The sequence below is a fragment of the Dipodomys spectabilis genome, unplaced genomic scaffold (assembly GCF_019054845.1).
Source record: "Dipodomys spectabilis isolate Male_0828 unplaced genomic scaffold, ASM1905484v1 ptg000348l, whole genome shotgun sequence".
In the NCBI taxonomy this organism is placed as follows: domain Eukaryota; kingdom Metazoa; phylum Chordata; class Mammalia; order Rodentia; family Heteromyidae; genus Dipodomys; species Dipodomys spectabilis.
In genome coordinates, this window is record NW_024871025.1 from 89,737 (window position 1) to 105,392 (window position 15,656).

General features: G+C 37.0%; 1 protein-coding gene across 2 annotated transcripts in view; it reads right to left on the bottom strand.

Moving 5' to 3' along the window:
- Positions 1–600: 600 nt before the first annotated feature.
- Positions 601–15,656, bottom strand: part of Lamp2 (lysosomal associated membrane protein 2) — a 46,142-nt gene continuing 31,086 nt past the window's right edge. Inside the window, exons 7-9 of one of the 2 annotated variants that reach the window (XM_042665813.1) lie at positions 13,057–13,120; positions 12,327–12,491; positions 601–1,118 (exon numbers count right to left, since the gene is read on the bottom strand). In XM_042665813.1, coding sequence (XP_042521747.1) covers positions 979–1,118; positions 12,327–12,491; positions 13,057–13,120 — 369 coding nt within the window. In that variant the 3' untranslated portion in view covers positions 601–978. Of the gene's footprint in view, positions 1,119–7,496; positions 10,146–12,326; positions 12,492–13,056; positions 13,121–15,656 lie in introns of those variants that run through there. The other variant, XM_042665814.1, reaches the window with a different exon arrangement.

Sequence of the window (15,656 nt, forward strand, 5' to 3'; positions counted from 1 at the left end):
ACAGCCTCCCACTGTGCTTTACCACCTCCCTTCTTAGATTGATGTTAGCTTACATTTCATAAGTACCAGCATGATGACAAAACTAAATCAATTGTAATGCTCCAGAGATCAACAAGATGAAGTAGAAAAACACAACACAATCTGTCCTAATTAGTTCATACACTATTTCTATCTTTCAATGTTAATCAGGCATCCAAAGAGCAAAGAAAAAAGGAAACCAATGTAAGTGGTTATATATGTTTGAATCTTTTCAGTCTATACTGATGAAAAAGAAATAATAAAAGACCTTTAATTCTAAAACCAGCTTAAGTTCTGTGGAAGCCTCTTGGGACTGTTTTTACCTAAGGTGGGGAAAAATCACAAACCTGAGGTAGTAATTTTGTCCATAACACGAATGGGAAAAACAACAACAGCAAAAGTCACAACTTTAAAAATGTGGATAGTCTTCAGGACAGCCTCTACTTCACTCCACTGACAAATAAGGTTATGTATATCTGATGGGCATGAATTTCACATCAATACTTACTGAACGAACTATCTGCAAAGGTACAGTGATGAGTTTAAACCGGTATAGTTTCATGCATTGAAACAGAACACCAGTAGTGAAACAATATTTATTAATTCCAGTAAGATACAACTATGTATTTTATTCTTATAATGACCATGTTAATAAATTTAAGGCATCTTAGGTTAGAACCAAAATTTGGCCAAAGCTTAAGACACATCTTAAAACATTATATATCAAGAGTCTAACAAGTTGTCTCCAGGACCTGTAAATACAACACTTTCAACTTTAGCCTCATCAAGGGAAGAACAGTTTTTATTAGTAAATACTAACCTCAAAATTCCGGGGTTTAGATTTAAGAATTAAAAGTTATCAGCATAGCAATTTTAAGGAACAGAGTGTTTCATATGCTAAGAAGCAGGGAAACTTTGTTATTTGCATGTATTTTTGTGTAATAAATCAGATTGCAGGTTTTAAAATTGCTCATATCCAGCATGATGGCGCTTGAGACCAATAAAATAAGCCAGCAACACTAGAATAAGTACTCCTGCCAAGGCTGCTCCCACCGCTATGGGCACAAGGAAGTTGTCGTCATCTGCACTGCAGTCTTGAGCTAGATGTGGAGAAAGGAAAATTGAGAACAGAAACAAAAACAAAATTCCATATCTGCCCATTTTAAGTTAAAATGACAGCACTTCCCAATTCACCTATTTTATTCTGTTTTGTTAGTAGGACTGGGGTTTGAACTCAGAGCCTCATGTGTACTATGGAGGCATTCTACCACTTGAGCCACACTCCCAGCCTTTTTCTCAGACTCAAATACTTCCTCCTGTGCAACTGACCTTAGACCACAATCCTCTTATACCTCCCAAGTAGCTAGAATCACAGACTTTACCATCACATCCAGCTTGTTTACTGAGATTGAATCTCACTACTTATTGCCCATGCTAACCTTGAAATTCAAGCCTCCTGCTCTCTGCTTCTCAGGTAGCTGGGATTACAAGTGTGCATCACTATGCTCAGCCCCACATTTCTTTTTTTAAATGTTTTTTATTGTGAAAATACTGTACAGAGGGGTTATAATCACATGAGCAAGGTTAATGAGTACATTTCTTATCAAGCATTGTTGCCTCCTCCTTTGATTTCTTCTGTTTTTAAACCAAGGTAACAAGTCATTGGCATTCATTATCAAGAAATGAGGTAGATGTTCCTCGAGTGAATCTCCAATAACCAAATCATATGCTTTTTGAAACAAAAAGGTCAATTATTGGTCAAAAAAGTATACAGTGATCACATAGTTCCCAGATTCCTTTAGCAAAAGATAACAAATGAATATAATTAGCTTTTCCTTGGGTGTGAGCCTTCAAAGGTAAAATGTTATGTTGAAAAAGTACATGGCCTGGAATAATGAACATCAGGAAATAACTCTCCAAGTAAACATCTATGCAAAGCAGACACAAGAAATGAATGAGTAGCAATCTGAGGTCATTTCATAATGGTTAAGAAAACTATAAAATGTCCCTGGTGTCATAAGGGTTCATTTAAAGATGCTCAATCTGGAGTGACAGCTAGGCAAGGAAATCAATAGTTATAATTTGAAAATATGCCATGTGGTAGGGGCAACCAATACACAAGTTATTAGGGAAGTGTTTCACATACACACTAAACTCAGCCTTGTTACACAGCACTTTGAAAAGGTCACATTTGAGCTGATTTTTAAAGACAAATAGGAATTAACCAAGCAAGTAATCATTATAGATATAAGAAAAAAAGAGGCAAAAAGACAGACTAAGAAAACATGGCACTACAGGGGCAAAGCAAGATTAGCATAGCCAAAACATTGAGCCAAGAGGCAGAATACATACTAAGACCAGCTTACAGAACTAGCACATTATGCTTGGTTGTTATGCCATATCCCAATGGGAGAAAGTCCTCATCAGCATATTTGTTTAAGAAATTATGGCAGATGGAAGACTAGCAGTAATTAAATGAGGATGCATCCTTATTGCTAGAGGCCAATTACCCTATAACACAGACCTGAACTGGGGTAAATGAGGCACAGATGCAAGAGAGACTGAATATTCATTTCAAAGTTAGAATTGACCAAATTGATATACAGGGTATAGGAAGAGGTGATAACAAGATAGTTTCCAATTCTATACTTTATTATGTAAATGCTGGTGCCAGTCATTATGATAGTAATCCAAGAGGAAGAACTACGCATTTCAGATTTATTATGTTTGTAGGTGTTGAGAATGGATGGGTAGGAGATCAGGAAAAGATATGTGGAAGGAGGAGACACTCCATTTTTGATTGAGTTTAAGGTATCTAACGGGGCTATATAAACCTAAGTGTTAATAAAAATCATAGACAATCATTGTATTATATACTGTTTTGTTAAGTGTCAACTACCTTGTACAACTGCTTGAAAATGATTTAAAAAAGAAAAAAATCATAGACAAAGATATTTCTCAGTTTGAGAATAAAATTAGACCCAGAGACAAAACCCTTGGGAATACCAATATTTGAGGAACAAAGGAGTAGAAAAGAGGCATGTAGACAATGGTCCCACAGAAGCCTGAAAAATATCAATTAGGTCTAGCAATACAGAAGGTAAAGGGTATTAGTCAAATTCTCCAGGTTTAAGAGTGTAGAGTGATTGTTTAGAAAAATCAAGAATCTGGAATATAAACACAATACTGCCCTCAATAGGTTGAAGGTTAAGAGAGGATAATATGGAGGGAGTTAGGAGGACATGAAGATGACATTTTTGTGGAACATACTTATACATGCTTACAGAATGAAACTTAGCTGCTTATAGGATGAGGAAAACTACCATTAGCAAATGGTAAGTTGAAGATGTTGAATGGTACAAGGTCTCCTAAGAAGTAGGAGATTCCAAAAGCCCTGGACAGGAAGATAGCTTCCTATGACACTGGAGAAAAGTAATGGTGCAGATGGATGGACACAACCTGCACAGGGAAGAAAATGGCAAGGATGTCCAAGTGCCATTTCTATTCCCATATCCTACTTCTCTTCTTGGCTTGCAATCTACCAGAGATCAATAAATCAGGTAATTATGCTTATTGGAATTGTGTTGAAATAAAAATGGACAGGGGAAGTGGTTCTGTGGCTCAAGTGGTAGAGCACTAGCCTTGAGCTGAAGAGCTCAGGGACAGTGCCCAGGCCCAGAGTTCAGGCCCCATGATTGACAAAAAAAAAAAAAAAAAAAAAAACAATAATAAAAATGGACAGGCTATAAGGCAATTTTAATTTTAAGAAATGTGTCAGGCTTGTTTTTTTTGTTTGTATGTTTGTTTTGTTTTATTGTCTGTTAAACTCTTGGGCAATAACTGGGAACAAGACGCAACTCTGGCACTTAATAGTTTTTGACATTGAGTTTGGCTGCCAATTCAATTAACTTTTAAAACTTAGTTTTATTAAGAATTGAGATAGCTGAAGTTGCCAGATGTGAGTTGTGAGTAGATGGGTGTTAAAAGTCCCCAGTTAGCTCATCCCTTCAATTTCCCAAATTACCACCCAGCCAATAAAGTATTTGGTGACACATACCATAAAGTATTATGCCTTAGATTTAATATCTCTTGGATTTTACAAAATTCATTAGTAGATTAATTTCTTATTCTGGCAACAGACACATAGCCCTCTTTCCCAAATTGGGTATTTGACCTAGTACTGAAATGACTTTCATAAATACTGCCAATAAGGCTTTCACATAAGACAAATATTCCCAGAGTAGATCAAAAAGGCAATTCCACTAATACAAAGATGTTTCTAGATGCTGTCCCTTACTTAAAATGCTCTCAATTAGTATGTGAAATATTAATTTATAATAGCTATTGATTTTATGAATCCATTCTTTAAAAATTCTTTAGATAATGGAAAGAAATGTTAGTAAAATAGTAATTTTAATGGGATTGTATCCTAAAGAAACAAAATGCTCATTGTGTAAGTCAGTTTGACCTGATCTACTTGTCTAATGTACACTTAATACTTACCAAAAGAAAGTATTTCTGGGGGAAGGAAACATGTAATTATGTTCTGGTTTTTAGTACTGGAATTGAACTCAGGAACTCACATATGATAGGCATGTTCTCTACCACTGAACTGCACCTTCAGTTCTGTGAAAGTCAAATAGCCACAGAAGTGATAAAAAAAATTTTAAAGATTAGAAAGTTGCATGACCACTGAAATTTCATTGAAAAGTTTCATGTAGATTAAAAATACTACTATAGCTGAGTGCTGGTGGCACACATCTATAATCCTAGCTACTCAGGAGGCCGAAATCTAAGGAACACAGTTCGAGGAAGGAAAGTCTGTGAGACTCTTATCTCCAATTAACCACTAAAACAGCCAGAAGTGGAGCTGTGGCTCAAGTGCTAGCCTTGAGCACAAAAGCTCAAACAGTGTCCAAGCCCTGAGTGCAAGTCCCAGGACTGGTACCAAAAGAACAAAATCAAATACTGTTAATTCTTGATTTTCAATTCAGAAATTTTCAAAGATAATTTTCAGCCAAAAAAAATTGGAAAACCGAGCTATACTTACACCTCTCAGAAATGATTACTAATGTGAAAATGAACAATGAAGTTCACTGAGAGTGGTTTGAGAAGGAATTAGGGTAGTGAGGAAGAGCAATGGAAGGGGTTAAGTCTGATTAAGGTGCTCTCTCTCAGATGTGTGTGTGTGTGTATGTGCGCACACGTGTGTGTATATGTGTGTGTAGGCATGACATGGAACTCTCTGAATAAGGTGACTCTAATTTAAAAATGAGGGAAAAGACAGAAGTAGAGCTGTGGCTCAAGTGGTAGAGCACTAGCCTTGAAAAAAGGTCAGGGAAAGAGCCCAGGCCCTGAGTTCAAGCCACAGGACTAGCACAAAACAAAAACAAAAACAAAAACAAAAAACGAGGAAAAAGAATAAGAATTCTCTTTGAGCCTGGGGGGTGACTTATGGCTGTAATCCTAATTCTACACAGGATCATGGTTTGAAGCCAGCCCAGGCAGGAAAGTCTATAAATAAACTCATCTCAAATGAAGCACCAATCAACCGGAAATGGAACCCTGAACTCAAGTGGTAGAGCACTAGACTTGAGCAAAAAAATCTCAAGGACAGAAACCAGGCCCTAAGTTCAAGCCCCAAGACTGGCCAAAAAAAAAAACAAAACCAAAACCAAAACACACCAGATTTCTTTCTTGAAGAGTTGGCTTTACAATCACATCCTTGGCAGTACTAGGTTTTGAACCCAGGGCCTAATGCTTGTTAGGCAGGCTCTTTACACTTGACCTACAACCCAAATCTCTACATATCATATTCTTTTTTGGGGGGGGTCCGGTCAGGGGGCCTGAACTCTGGGCCTGGGCACTGTCCCTCAGCTCTTCAGCTCAAGGCTAGCGCTCTACCACTTGAGCCACAGCGCCACTTCCGGCTTTTTTCTTTTTGCTTATGTGGTGCTTAGGAATCGAACCCAGGGCCTCATGCATGCAAGGCAAGCGCTCTACCACTGAGCCACCTTCCCAGCCCCAATATCATATTCTTAATGTGACATCTTTTCTATATCCCTTTTAGATCTATACTCAAATCATTTGAAGTATATCACATGGAACTGAAGAAATATTTGAAGTTACTCAGTATAACTTATGCAAGCCCCATGATCAACAAAAAAAAAATCACGAAGTACAAAACATGCAGTAAACTTGCATGGTGCAGACTATACTGAATGTAATATATGCTCTTGATATATAACAACTTTTTACCAGATTGCTTCTAAAAATATTCAAATGTGTTTATCTTCTGTAAAATGGAAGTTATCATTCAAGAAATAAGAATTAACAGGATTTTAAAGCCCCCAAAACCTAGAACTGAGACCTTAGAAGTTAAGCAACGTGACTAAAGCACATAGTAGCTAGTAGTCATACTGGGAGCTATGACAACCTGTACATTGTTTAACGTGATAACACACAGGAGGAAAATCACTGGCTAAAGTTGCTAAATTTTTTTATGGGTGACTGGGAAACTAGTTAGAAATTAGAAAGTTCAAGAATTTTGTTTTGCAGTACTGGTGTTTGAATAGGGCCTTTGCTTGGTAGATAAGGACTCTATTACTTGAGCCACACTTACAATAAAGCATTTTACAGTAATCCAAGAGATACATTGGACATGTTCTCCTTTGGTCAGATCAACAGCTTCATATGAATTACTATAGCATACACATGCTATGCATGAACATTTAATAGAAATTGAGAAAAGTGTATATAAAGATACTCTGAACTGGGGCTGGGAAGGTGGCTCAGTGGTAGAGCGCTTGCCTCTTGCATGCTCAAGGCCCTGGGTTCGATTCCTCAGCACCACATAAGCAAAAAGAAAAAAGCTGGAAGTGGCGCTGTGGCTCAAGTGGTAGAGCGCTAGCCTTGAGCTGAAGAGCTGAGGGACAGCCCCAGGCCCAGAGTTCAGGCCCCACGACCGGACCCAAAAAAAAAAAAAGATACTCTGAACTTTTTACTATGAAATAAATATTCTAAGCTGATGTGATTCCACTGAGCCATGCTTCCAGTTTCTCCCACTTGCTAGGTATCACTTACACACACACACACATTCTCTCACTCTCTCACACACACATACATTCTCTCTCTCTCTCTCTACACACACACACACACACACACACACACACACACACACACACACACACACACACACACACACACACACACACACACACACACACACACACACACACACACACACCTCTCACCCCAAACCTGCTAAATGAAATCCTGTAGAGATGGAAAAATATACCCTTCTCACGTGATTCTTACTCTGTAGCCAACCTAGTATCATTTGAGGCCTACATAATTCAGAAAACATTTTGGAAATAATTATGTTCTAAGCATTTCTAAAGTTTTTACTGTTGAAAGAAATTGCCATTATGTAGCACATAAAATCTTAAACTTAACCAATAGGAAAAAATGTAAGCAAATTTCCTTAAGAAATAAAAGAATCTTTATTGTTTGAGAAGCAATGTTGAGCAAACAAAACAGGCAAATATCTAAAAAGAGAGACCATACATCAACTAGTGGCTTAAACATTTGAGAAAAAAACACAGAAGGTATTTACATGGACCAGTTACTTCATACAAATGCTAAAACATAAAGAAGACCTGAAACCAAATAGAGTGTTACCATTAAGGTGTGAACTCAATAAAATTAAACAAAAAATTTACAAAAGGTACAAAGAGCATATGGTTATAGGAAATTATAGTGTAAATAGCAGTATATAAACTGGCCCATGTAAAATACAAAAATATTCACTCGTCATATTTTTCTATAAAACAGTGCTTAATAGTACTTTAATATGAATCAGATTTATAATCTAAATGTAGAAACTTTTAGAAACAACAACAGCCTTAAGCTAGTGCCAATCACTTACAGTTCTAATTTGTTTTGATTCATGAGAAATACCTAAGGCCAATGTTCATAAAAGCTTAATCAATTCTTATATGATTAATAATTTTACAGTAAAACACAGTTTTAATGAAAGTAATTTTTAAAATCCAGATTTAGATTTGGTTTCTAAGAAATGTTTTGTAACTGTTAATGCAGCTCAATGAAGCTCTAGGAGAGAATCAGTGAAGCATATAGTCTGGACTAATAAATTTTTAGGCTAAAGAGACAGCAAATTTCAGTGAAGAAAATATTACTTATTCCAATAAAACTCAAAAGACAGTTACAGACATACATACCCTAGCATGCAATCTACTATGGATGTGTGCATACCATGCATGTATGTGTGTACCAATGCTTTCATTCAATGCCAAACCCAGATAGTTCCTCATTTTCAGGTAAATGGGAGGCATGTAATCTGTCCTCCTCAAATAACCATAAGAATCTGCAATGTGTAGCAAGATGCTAATATTTTTAACATTTGCTCAGCTATATCTACATGTGTAAACATACATAGTATATGCATGTATGCATATGGTGTATAAATATATGCATGTACAAGATGTTTTGGTAGCTACAAGGAACACTTCCTGTGCTATCAAGCTGAAGCATTGCTTTTTCATATAAGCATTAGGGGTTGCATGCTCAGTAAATTGACAACTGATGCATTTCTCTGAGTACCAAATTGAATACAAAATGCATGAATTAATAATGCCTCTACCATAATGAACAATAACAGTATAAGTTTTGATTAGCACAGAACCATTTAAATGTGAAAGGCAAATTAGTAAATGCTGTAGCAATCAACACAAACTAGAAAAGAAAAACATTTTAATGGACTAAAGGGAAGACCAAGACTTTTGGATTAAGTGCAAATTATTTTCTGAGTGTAAGTGCACTTCTTTATCTAGGTTCTTGGATATACTAGCATTTCTTCTTCAAAAAAAAAGAAGAAGAAAAAAACATACCACCAAGGAAGACTGGAAAGTTAAAGAGAAAGCTGCATTAATTTTAGTACTATACATAGAGGCCAATATACAGGCACAAAGGAATAATGCTCTCCATTGGCACTGTCTAGCAATTATCTCAAAAGCACCTAAAATATAGATTGAAATGCCTAGCTGGAATAGTCTTGCAGCTAGCAATTTAAAAGATTGAAATACCCAATTTTTTTAAAAGCAGATTAAACAGTAAGTTAAACATTTACTCTAAACTTTAAAAAATATTTTCTATCTTTTGTTGTTACAGCCACATTAAAAACAAATGTATTCAAAACACATGAGAAAAGAATTCATTAGGAAAAACACACTACTACTTACTAGGCCCTGAACAAACATACTACCATCTCTTTCCTAGATCAAATATGCAGCGAGGCAAAGTATCTAAATTAGCCTGCAAACAAAATCACAAAAAAATGCAAAGAGAACAAGTACAAACCCATTGTAGAATATATTGACCCAACCCAGTGTCATGCAGGGAAAAACCCTTTAAAAAAATTATTTTGTTAGCTGGCTACTGGTGGATCACCCCTGCAATCCTACATACTCAGGAGACTGAGATCTAAGGCTTACAGTTCAAAGCCAGCTCAGGCAAAAACATTTCTAAGTCTTTCTTTCAATTAATCAGAAAAATGCAGACTGGAGGTGGTAGAGCTCCCAGGCATGAGTGAAAAAGCCATAGAACTCAAAGCCTAGTAACAGCACACACACAAAAATAATTTTTCCTGTGTATTTCTAGTCTGAACATATTGGTAAAGACAAAACACTGAATACTAATTCAAAACAGTAAAATAGAATTTATAATCTAGGTAATTTTGCACATGTCTTTTGTTATAGAAGTAACTGTGTTACAGTCCATGGTTGGGGACACCAAAATCAGAGGCCTCATTTGGAATTTACAGTTCTATTTTTTTGTTTCAGTTTGAAATCTCCCATACATTCTAAGTGCAAGACTGAAACTAAATATACCTTAAATTGAACATTATTTCATGTTTGTACTTGTACTTGCTTTATTTTTTTGTAACAGAGATCATGAATGGATTTAGTGTTACAGAGTCTGATATCCAGCATAGCTTTTTCTTCTGCCAATTAGGTAAGCAATCACTATAACGATAATCAAGCCTGAAAGACCAGCACCAACTATAATTGGTATTAGAATGGTGTCATCATCCAGCGAACACTCCTGGGCTGTAAGTGAGAAAAAGTGTGTAACAAATAGTGAGTATAATTAAAAAAAAGAATATCCAAAAGTAAGAGATGTTGATTTAAAAGTCAGAAATGTTCGTATATAAAATCTATTTCAACAGATATATTTTTTGGATAAAGCTATAGAAAACTATGGACTAGTCTAAAATTTTTAAACTGTATTTGTCCTTTCATTTATGTTGTTGTATATATAAAGATATATTCATAGATAAAGCTATAAATACACATGGTATTACATGATATATATACATATAAATAAATGTGTATACAATTGTGTTTGTTTATATTCCAAGTCTATTCCAAAATAAGAGTATTTATCAAAATGAAGAGTTATTTATCTAATTGATCCTGTTTCCCTAAAGCTAGATCAGCCTTTCATCAGTAGAGTAAATGTCTCTGGGGACAACAGAAGCATTATAGTATCGTGGAATTGGATAGTCCAGGCTGATTTTGAAATTTCTTTATAGGAAAGGTCAGTGAACTGTAGTTCATGGGCTGAGCCTGGCCAAAGAGTTTAAAATGGCATTTATTCAAATGATTGGAGTGGGAGAAGGGAGGATATATTGTAACATATAACATACAGAATTCCAATTTCAGAATCCATAAATAAAGTTTTATTAGAACTCAGCCACATTCATCTGTTTATGTATTACCTATAGATGTTTTTGTACAACAATAGCAGAATTAAAAAAAATTGACAGTGAACCTAAGTCCCTGTTTGGAGTTTTCAGGAAATGTTTGCAGATCCCTGATGCAGAATGTTATTTTAGTGGCTGTAAGAGTCAAGAAACAGGGATTTCTTCTTAATTTGAGAGTGTTTACTAAATTTCTTATCACTCTACCATACTGACAGCCCACAAGAGCTATTTTTCTATGTATTTCTAGAAAGTACACAGATTGATCCAATAAAATTCAATCAACACACCTCTGCCTTGTTTCAGCTCTATTTCCTCCCCAAATACACTCAAGTATTACCTGGCATTCTATTTATAGGTATCCATAACCAAGAGCCTAGTTCCACAAATAGATTATGCAGCCAATATCAGTCTTAAATGTTATAAATCCTTGTGAGTAACATCTTAAATTCTATGTACATAAAAAGCACAGTTTCAAACAAGACAAAGATAGAGCTCATCTCTACTATAGCTGATGAAGTAAATAGGCCTGAACTGGTAACAATACTGCAAATGATTTTCAATTCTAAACACAAATCTGGACCTAAAATTAGGGTTATGATGTAGAGGAGCTAGATGGATTCCAAAATAAATCTCTCAAAGGATCAGAATAACTGAAATTCATAAGCAAAATCAACAAAAGGGAAATTACTTTTCAAGTTGTGATTAAATTCTCCAGTCTCAAGAGAATTAAGATGAAGAGCCTGCCTTATTTTGGCATAACCAAAGTAGATGAGGTATTTAGCACCTCTGTAGAAGCAGATGGATGGCTCACAACACATTCACTTCATTCACTTTGAAACAGAACTTCTACATTTCCTTCAAAACCATAGTTAATTGTTTAAAAGGATGTAGACGACTAGAATGGCTTTGCTTAGCAAGGTTTGTGATCCACAAACTTCCAATTTTAAGTAATTACTTTAAAAAGACCAGACACTTAAGGAATTTTACACTCTTTCCTTTTCCTTCATGCAAATTTTAATCTTGTAATGCCAAATAGATCTTTCACACTCACACAAACACATTATAATGAGCCTCACTTGCACTGACATGCTTGAGGAAATCTCCAGATCATTTTATCAAAACCATAGGTAATGAGATTTGAGGCTTTGTTGGCACTCTTTATCATTTCTTAACAAATCAAACCAAACTGCTTTCAGTCAGATATGAACATTTTCCAGTGAGAAGATGGTCCCAGGAAAGCAAATGTAAAATGTTCAAAGCTGATGTCTCAAGTGCCCATCCCCAAACTCAAATCTAGGGAGAGAATCTATGCCTTACATAAGCTCAATTTAATGTTCCAAATGATTTCCAGACTTGAAAACTACATCTAGCTTGAAGCTTGAGCAAAACAATAAGCCAGTATACAATGCACTAGAGGCTATGAGACCTGTACATCAGAGTCAAGAGTTGTTTGTATTTCTCTATTTCAAAGCCTCCTATTGGTCAACAGAACATAAATTATTAATAAGGTCTGTTTGATTCTTACCTGTAGAATACTTTCCTTCCTTCACATTGAAAGGCTGGACCCTGAGATTAAAGGTATTTATCTGAAATTTTCCAGACACTGACACAATCTGCTCTTTGTTGCACATATAAGAACTTCCCAACGGGGCATCCCAGTAGCTAAGGTTGTTATTTCCAAAGCTGAAAACTTCACAGAAAAAAAAAGGTTAGTAACATTTTAGCCTCTGAAAATAAAAAAAAAAATGAGACAGTCTTCAGAGGGTTTTTTAAAGTGAATTATGGGAACTTGGAAAGGGTCTATCTACAAAAAGAAATTCCCTAATAATTTTTTTGAGACAGGGACTTACTACATATCCTAGGGTTACTTGGAAATCTCTATAGAACCTGGGCTGGCTTTGAATGCAGGATCTTCCTGTCTCAGCCTCTCAAGTTTTGAAACTACAGATATGCACCACCATACTCAATTTGCCCTTATCTTTCCATAGCTATTTCTAATCTAAAAATCCACCATTAACTATTGCCCACTATACTTTGAAAAGATGGGTTATTCCAAAGATAGAATACCACAGTTCTAAATCATAGGTTTTAAGCTGTGGTCACAGTATACTTTTTATGTAGCATCCTTTGTCCCTGTGTTTCAGACTTACATTTTGGTCATTAAATAAGGGCACTATCTGGTAATGGAACAATTATAGGTCTTATAACTTTAGTGTAACCTCTGTGTACCACACACAGGACAGTGCTTTGCTTACCAGTGCTATTAGTCAAATATATGCTGGCATTCACTTCCTTCAGATAGAATCGGTTTCCGTTTTTCTGTATGTAAGAAAGATTTCCCAGTTAACAACATATCACAAATGTCTAAAAATATATTTTACTATCTACAGAAGAAAAGCAATCTAGTACTAATGCACAGAAGAGGAACTGGGGATTAGGCTTGAGCCAATCAAATAAATTGCTGGTAAACATTTTTTTTGGTCGGTTGTGGGGCATGAACTCTGGGTCTGAGTGCTGTCCCTCAGCTCTTCAGCTCAAGGTGAGCGCTCTACCACAGTGCCACTTCAGTTTTCTGGTGGTTCACTGGAGGTAAGTGTCTCACAGACTTTGCTGCCTGGGCTGGCTTTGAACTGTGATCCTCACTCAGATCTAGGCCTCCTGAGTAGCTAGGATTACAGGCATGAGCCACTGGTGCTCAGCTGCTAGTAAAGTTTGTCATAGTTTTGGCAGTACTGGGATCTGAACTCAGGTCTCAACACTTGCTAGGCAGGTACTCTACCACTTGAGCTATGCTTTCATCCCTTCTTTTTGCTGGTTACTTTTGGTATAGGGTTTTGCTTTCTACATATCTATGTGCCTAAACCATCTACTTTGGGCTTGTCTTCATTGTTTTAATGACAGACATGTGCCACCTCATCCAACTTCACTCCTTCTGTGGAGATGGAGTTTCCTAGATTATTCTGTCCAACCTAATCTTATACTTCAGTCCTCTCAATCTCACCCTCCCACAAAGAATGGGATAACAGGTATGTATGTCACTGTACCTGGCTATGAGTTGAAAAGGGGCTGGCCCCCAACTGCAATCCTCCCAATCTCATCCTCCAAAGTGGCTAGTATTATAGAGGCAAGCCACTAGCACCCAACTTTTGTCACAATTTAAGTGACATTTTCCTCTGCATTTTGATTCTGAATTGTTGACTTGCAGAAGTAGTCATGTTATCCCTGGACACTGGTGATTTAACTCTCTAGTTTATTCCTTCTGTCCCATGCTGAGTTCATAATACCTCTAGCCAAGATCATATTATCTTCTTCACCAGGTTCCCAGACTTTGTCTTCTAGCTCTATCCTTTCATATTCAGTGCTATTATCTCTTTTGTTTGTTTTATTGTTTTAGTGAAACCTGCTGTTCCTCTCCTACTTTGCAAGATGCACACAGAAATCAGGGTGAACGATGTATAGAGTTTGGAAAGAGAGAGAAAGGCAAGAGCAGCTGCAGCTGTGGGCTGGCGATCATGCAGCTTGAACTACCCTGCCATGGAGTTTAGATGGGGCCTTGTTGGCAAAAGAGAGCCACTGACGATTGTGAGGAAAACTACCTTGGGGAAAATCTAAATGTAGCCAGGTGCCAGTGGCTCATGCCTGTAATCTTAGCTACTCAGGAGGCTGAGATCTGAGGATCACGGTTCAAAGCCAGCCCGGGCAGGGAAGTCCATGAGATTCTTATCTCCAATTCAACAGAAAACCAGAAGTGGCACTGTGACTCAAGTGGTAGAGCTCTCGCTTTGAGCTGAAGAGCTGAGGGACAGCTTCCAGGCCCAGAGTTCAAGCCCCACAACCAAGAAAAAAAAAACCTAAATGAGGGAGATAAAAATTGAGATTATGTGGGAAGCTGTTTAAATGGTCCAGGCAAGAGGTAAGCCAGCTGGAACCAAACCAAAGCAAAAAGGAATAAAAATGAGGACACACTGGAAAGAAAGTTCTGGAACAAGCATAAAGGAGGACTTGATGACCTCATCACATTATTTCTCTGCAAAGGCAATGTCTCAGCTAGGCAGGCATTCAAGGTTCTCTATCATTTATCCCAATGACATTCCCATGCTTTCTCTAAACATGGCCACATGCATCATTTTGCTAGTTGGTCTTATGTTCTTGTATCCAAGGATGACCTCTACATTTTCCCTTACTCCACACTGATCTGCCTATATACAAATCTAACCTGTCCTTGAAGGCTCAAATGGTCTTTTCCTTTTAAAATTCCTGACTCTCTTCCAGCTAGAATTAACCTCTCCTTTTTTATAGGTCATGGGGCTTGAACTCTGGGCCTGGGCACTGTCCCTCAGCAATTCAGCTCAAGGCTAGTACTCCACCACTTGAGCCACAGTGCCTCTTCCGGTTTTCTGGTGGTTAACTGGAGATAAGAGCCCCACAGACTTTGCTGCCTGGGCTGGTTTTGAACCGTGATCCTCAGATCTCAGCCTCCGTAGCTAGAATTACAGGCGTGAGCCACCAGTGCCTGGCACCTCTCCTTTTTTTTAATGCTGGTGTTTTATGTCAAGATTTTGTGCTTGCTAGGCTGGTGCTCTACTACTTGAGCCACAACTCCAGCCCAACCTATTCCTTTATTCTCTCACAACACTTGTGTGAATATCTGGTCATCCCATTCTGTATGTACCTTTCACAAATCAAGATACAAGTTCAACACCTGACCTGGTATTCATGCCTTCCACAAAAATGGCAAGTATTTGTGTATTTCTAAACTGTGGGATTCTTAAAAATGCAGCTTTTCTAATTCATGTTTTATGTCCTTAAATTTTTAGTTATTGGATGATGAGACTGAATTCTGACAAGGGTTACA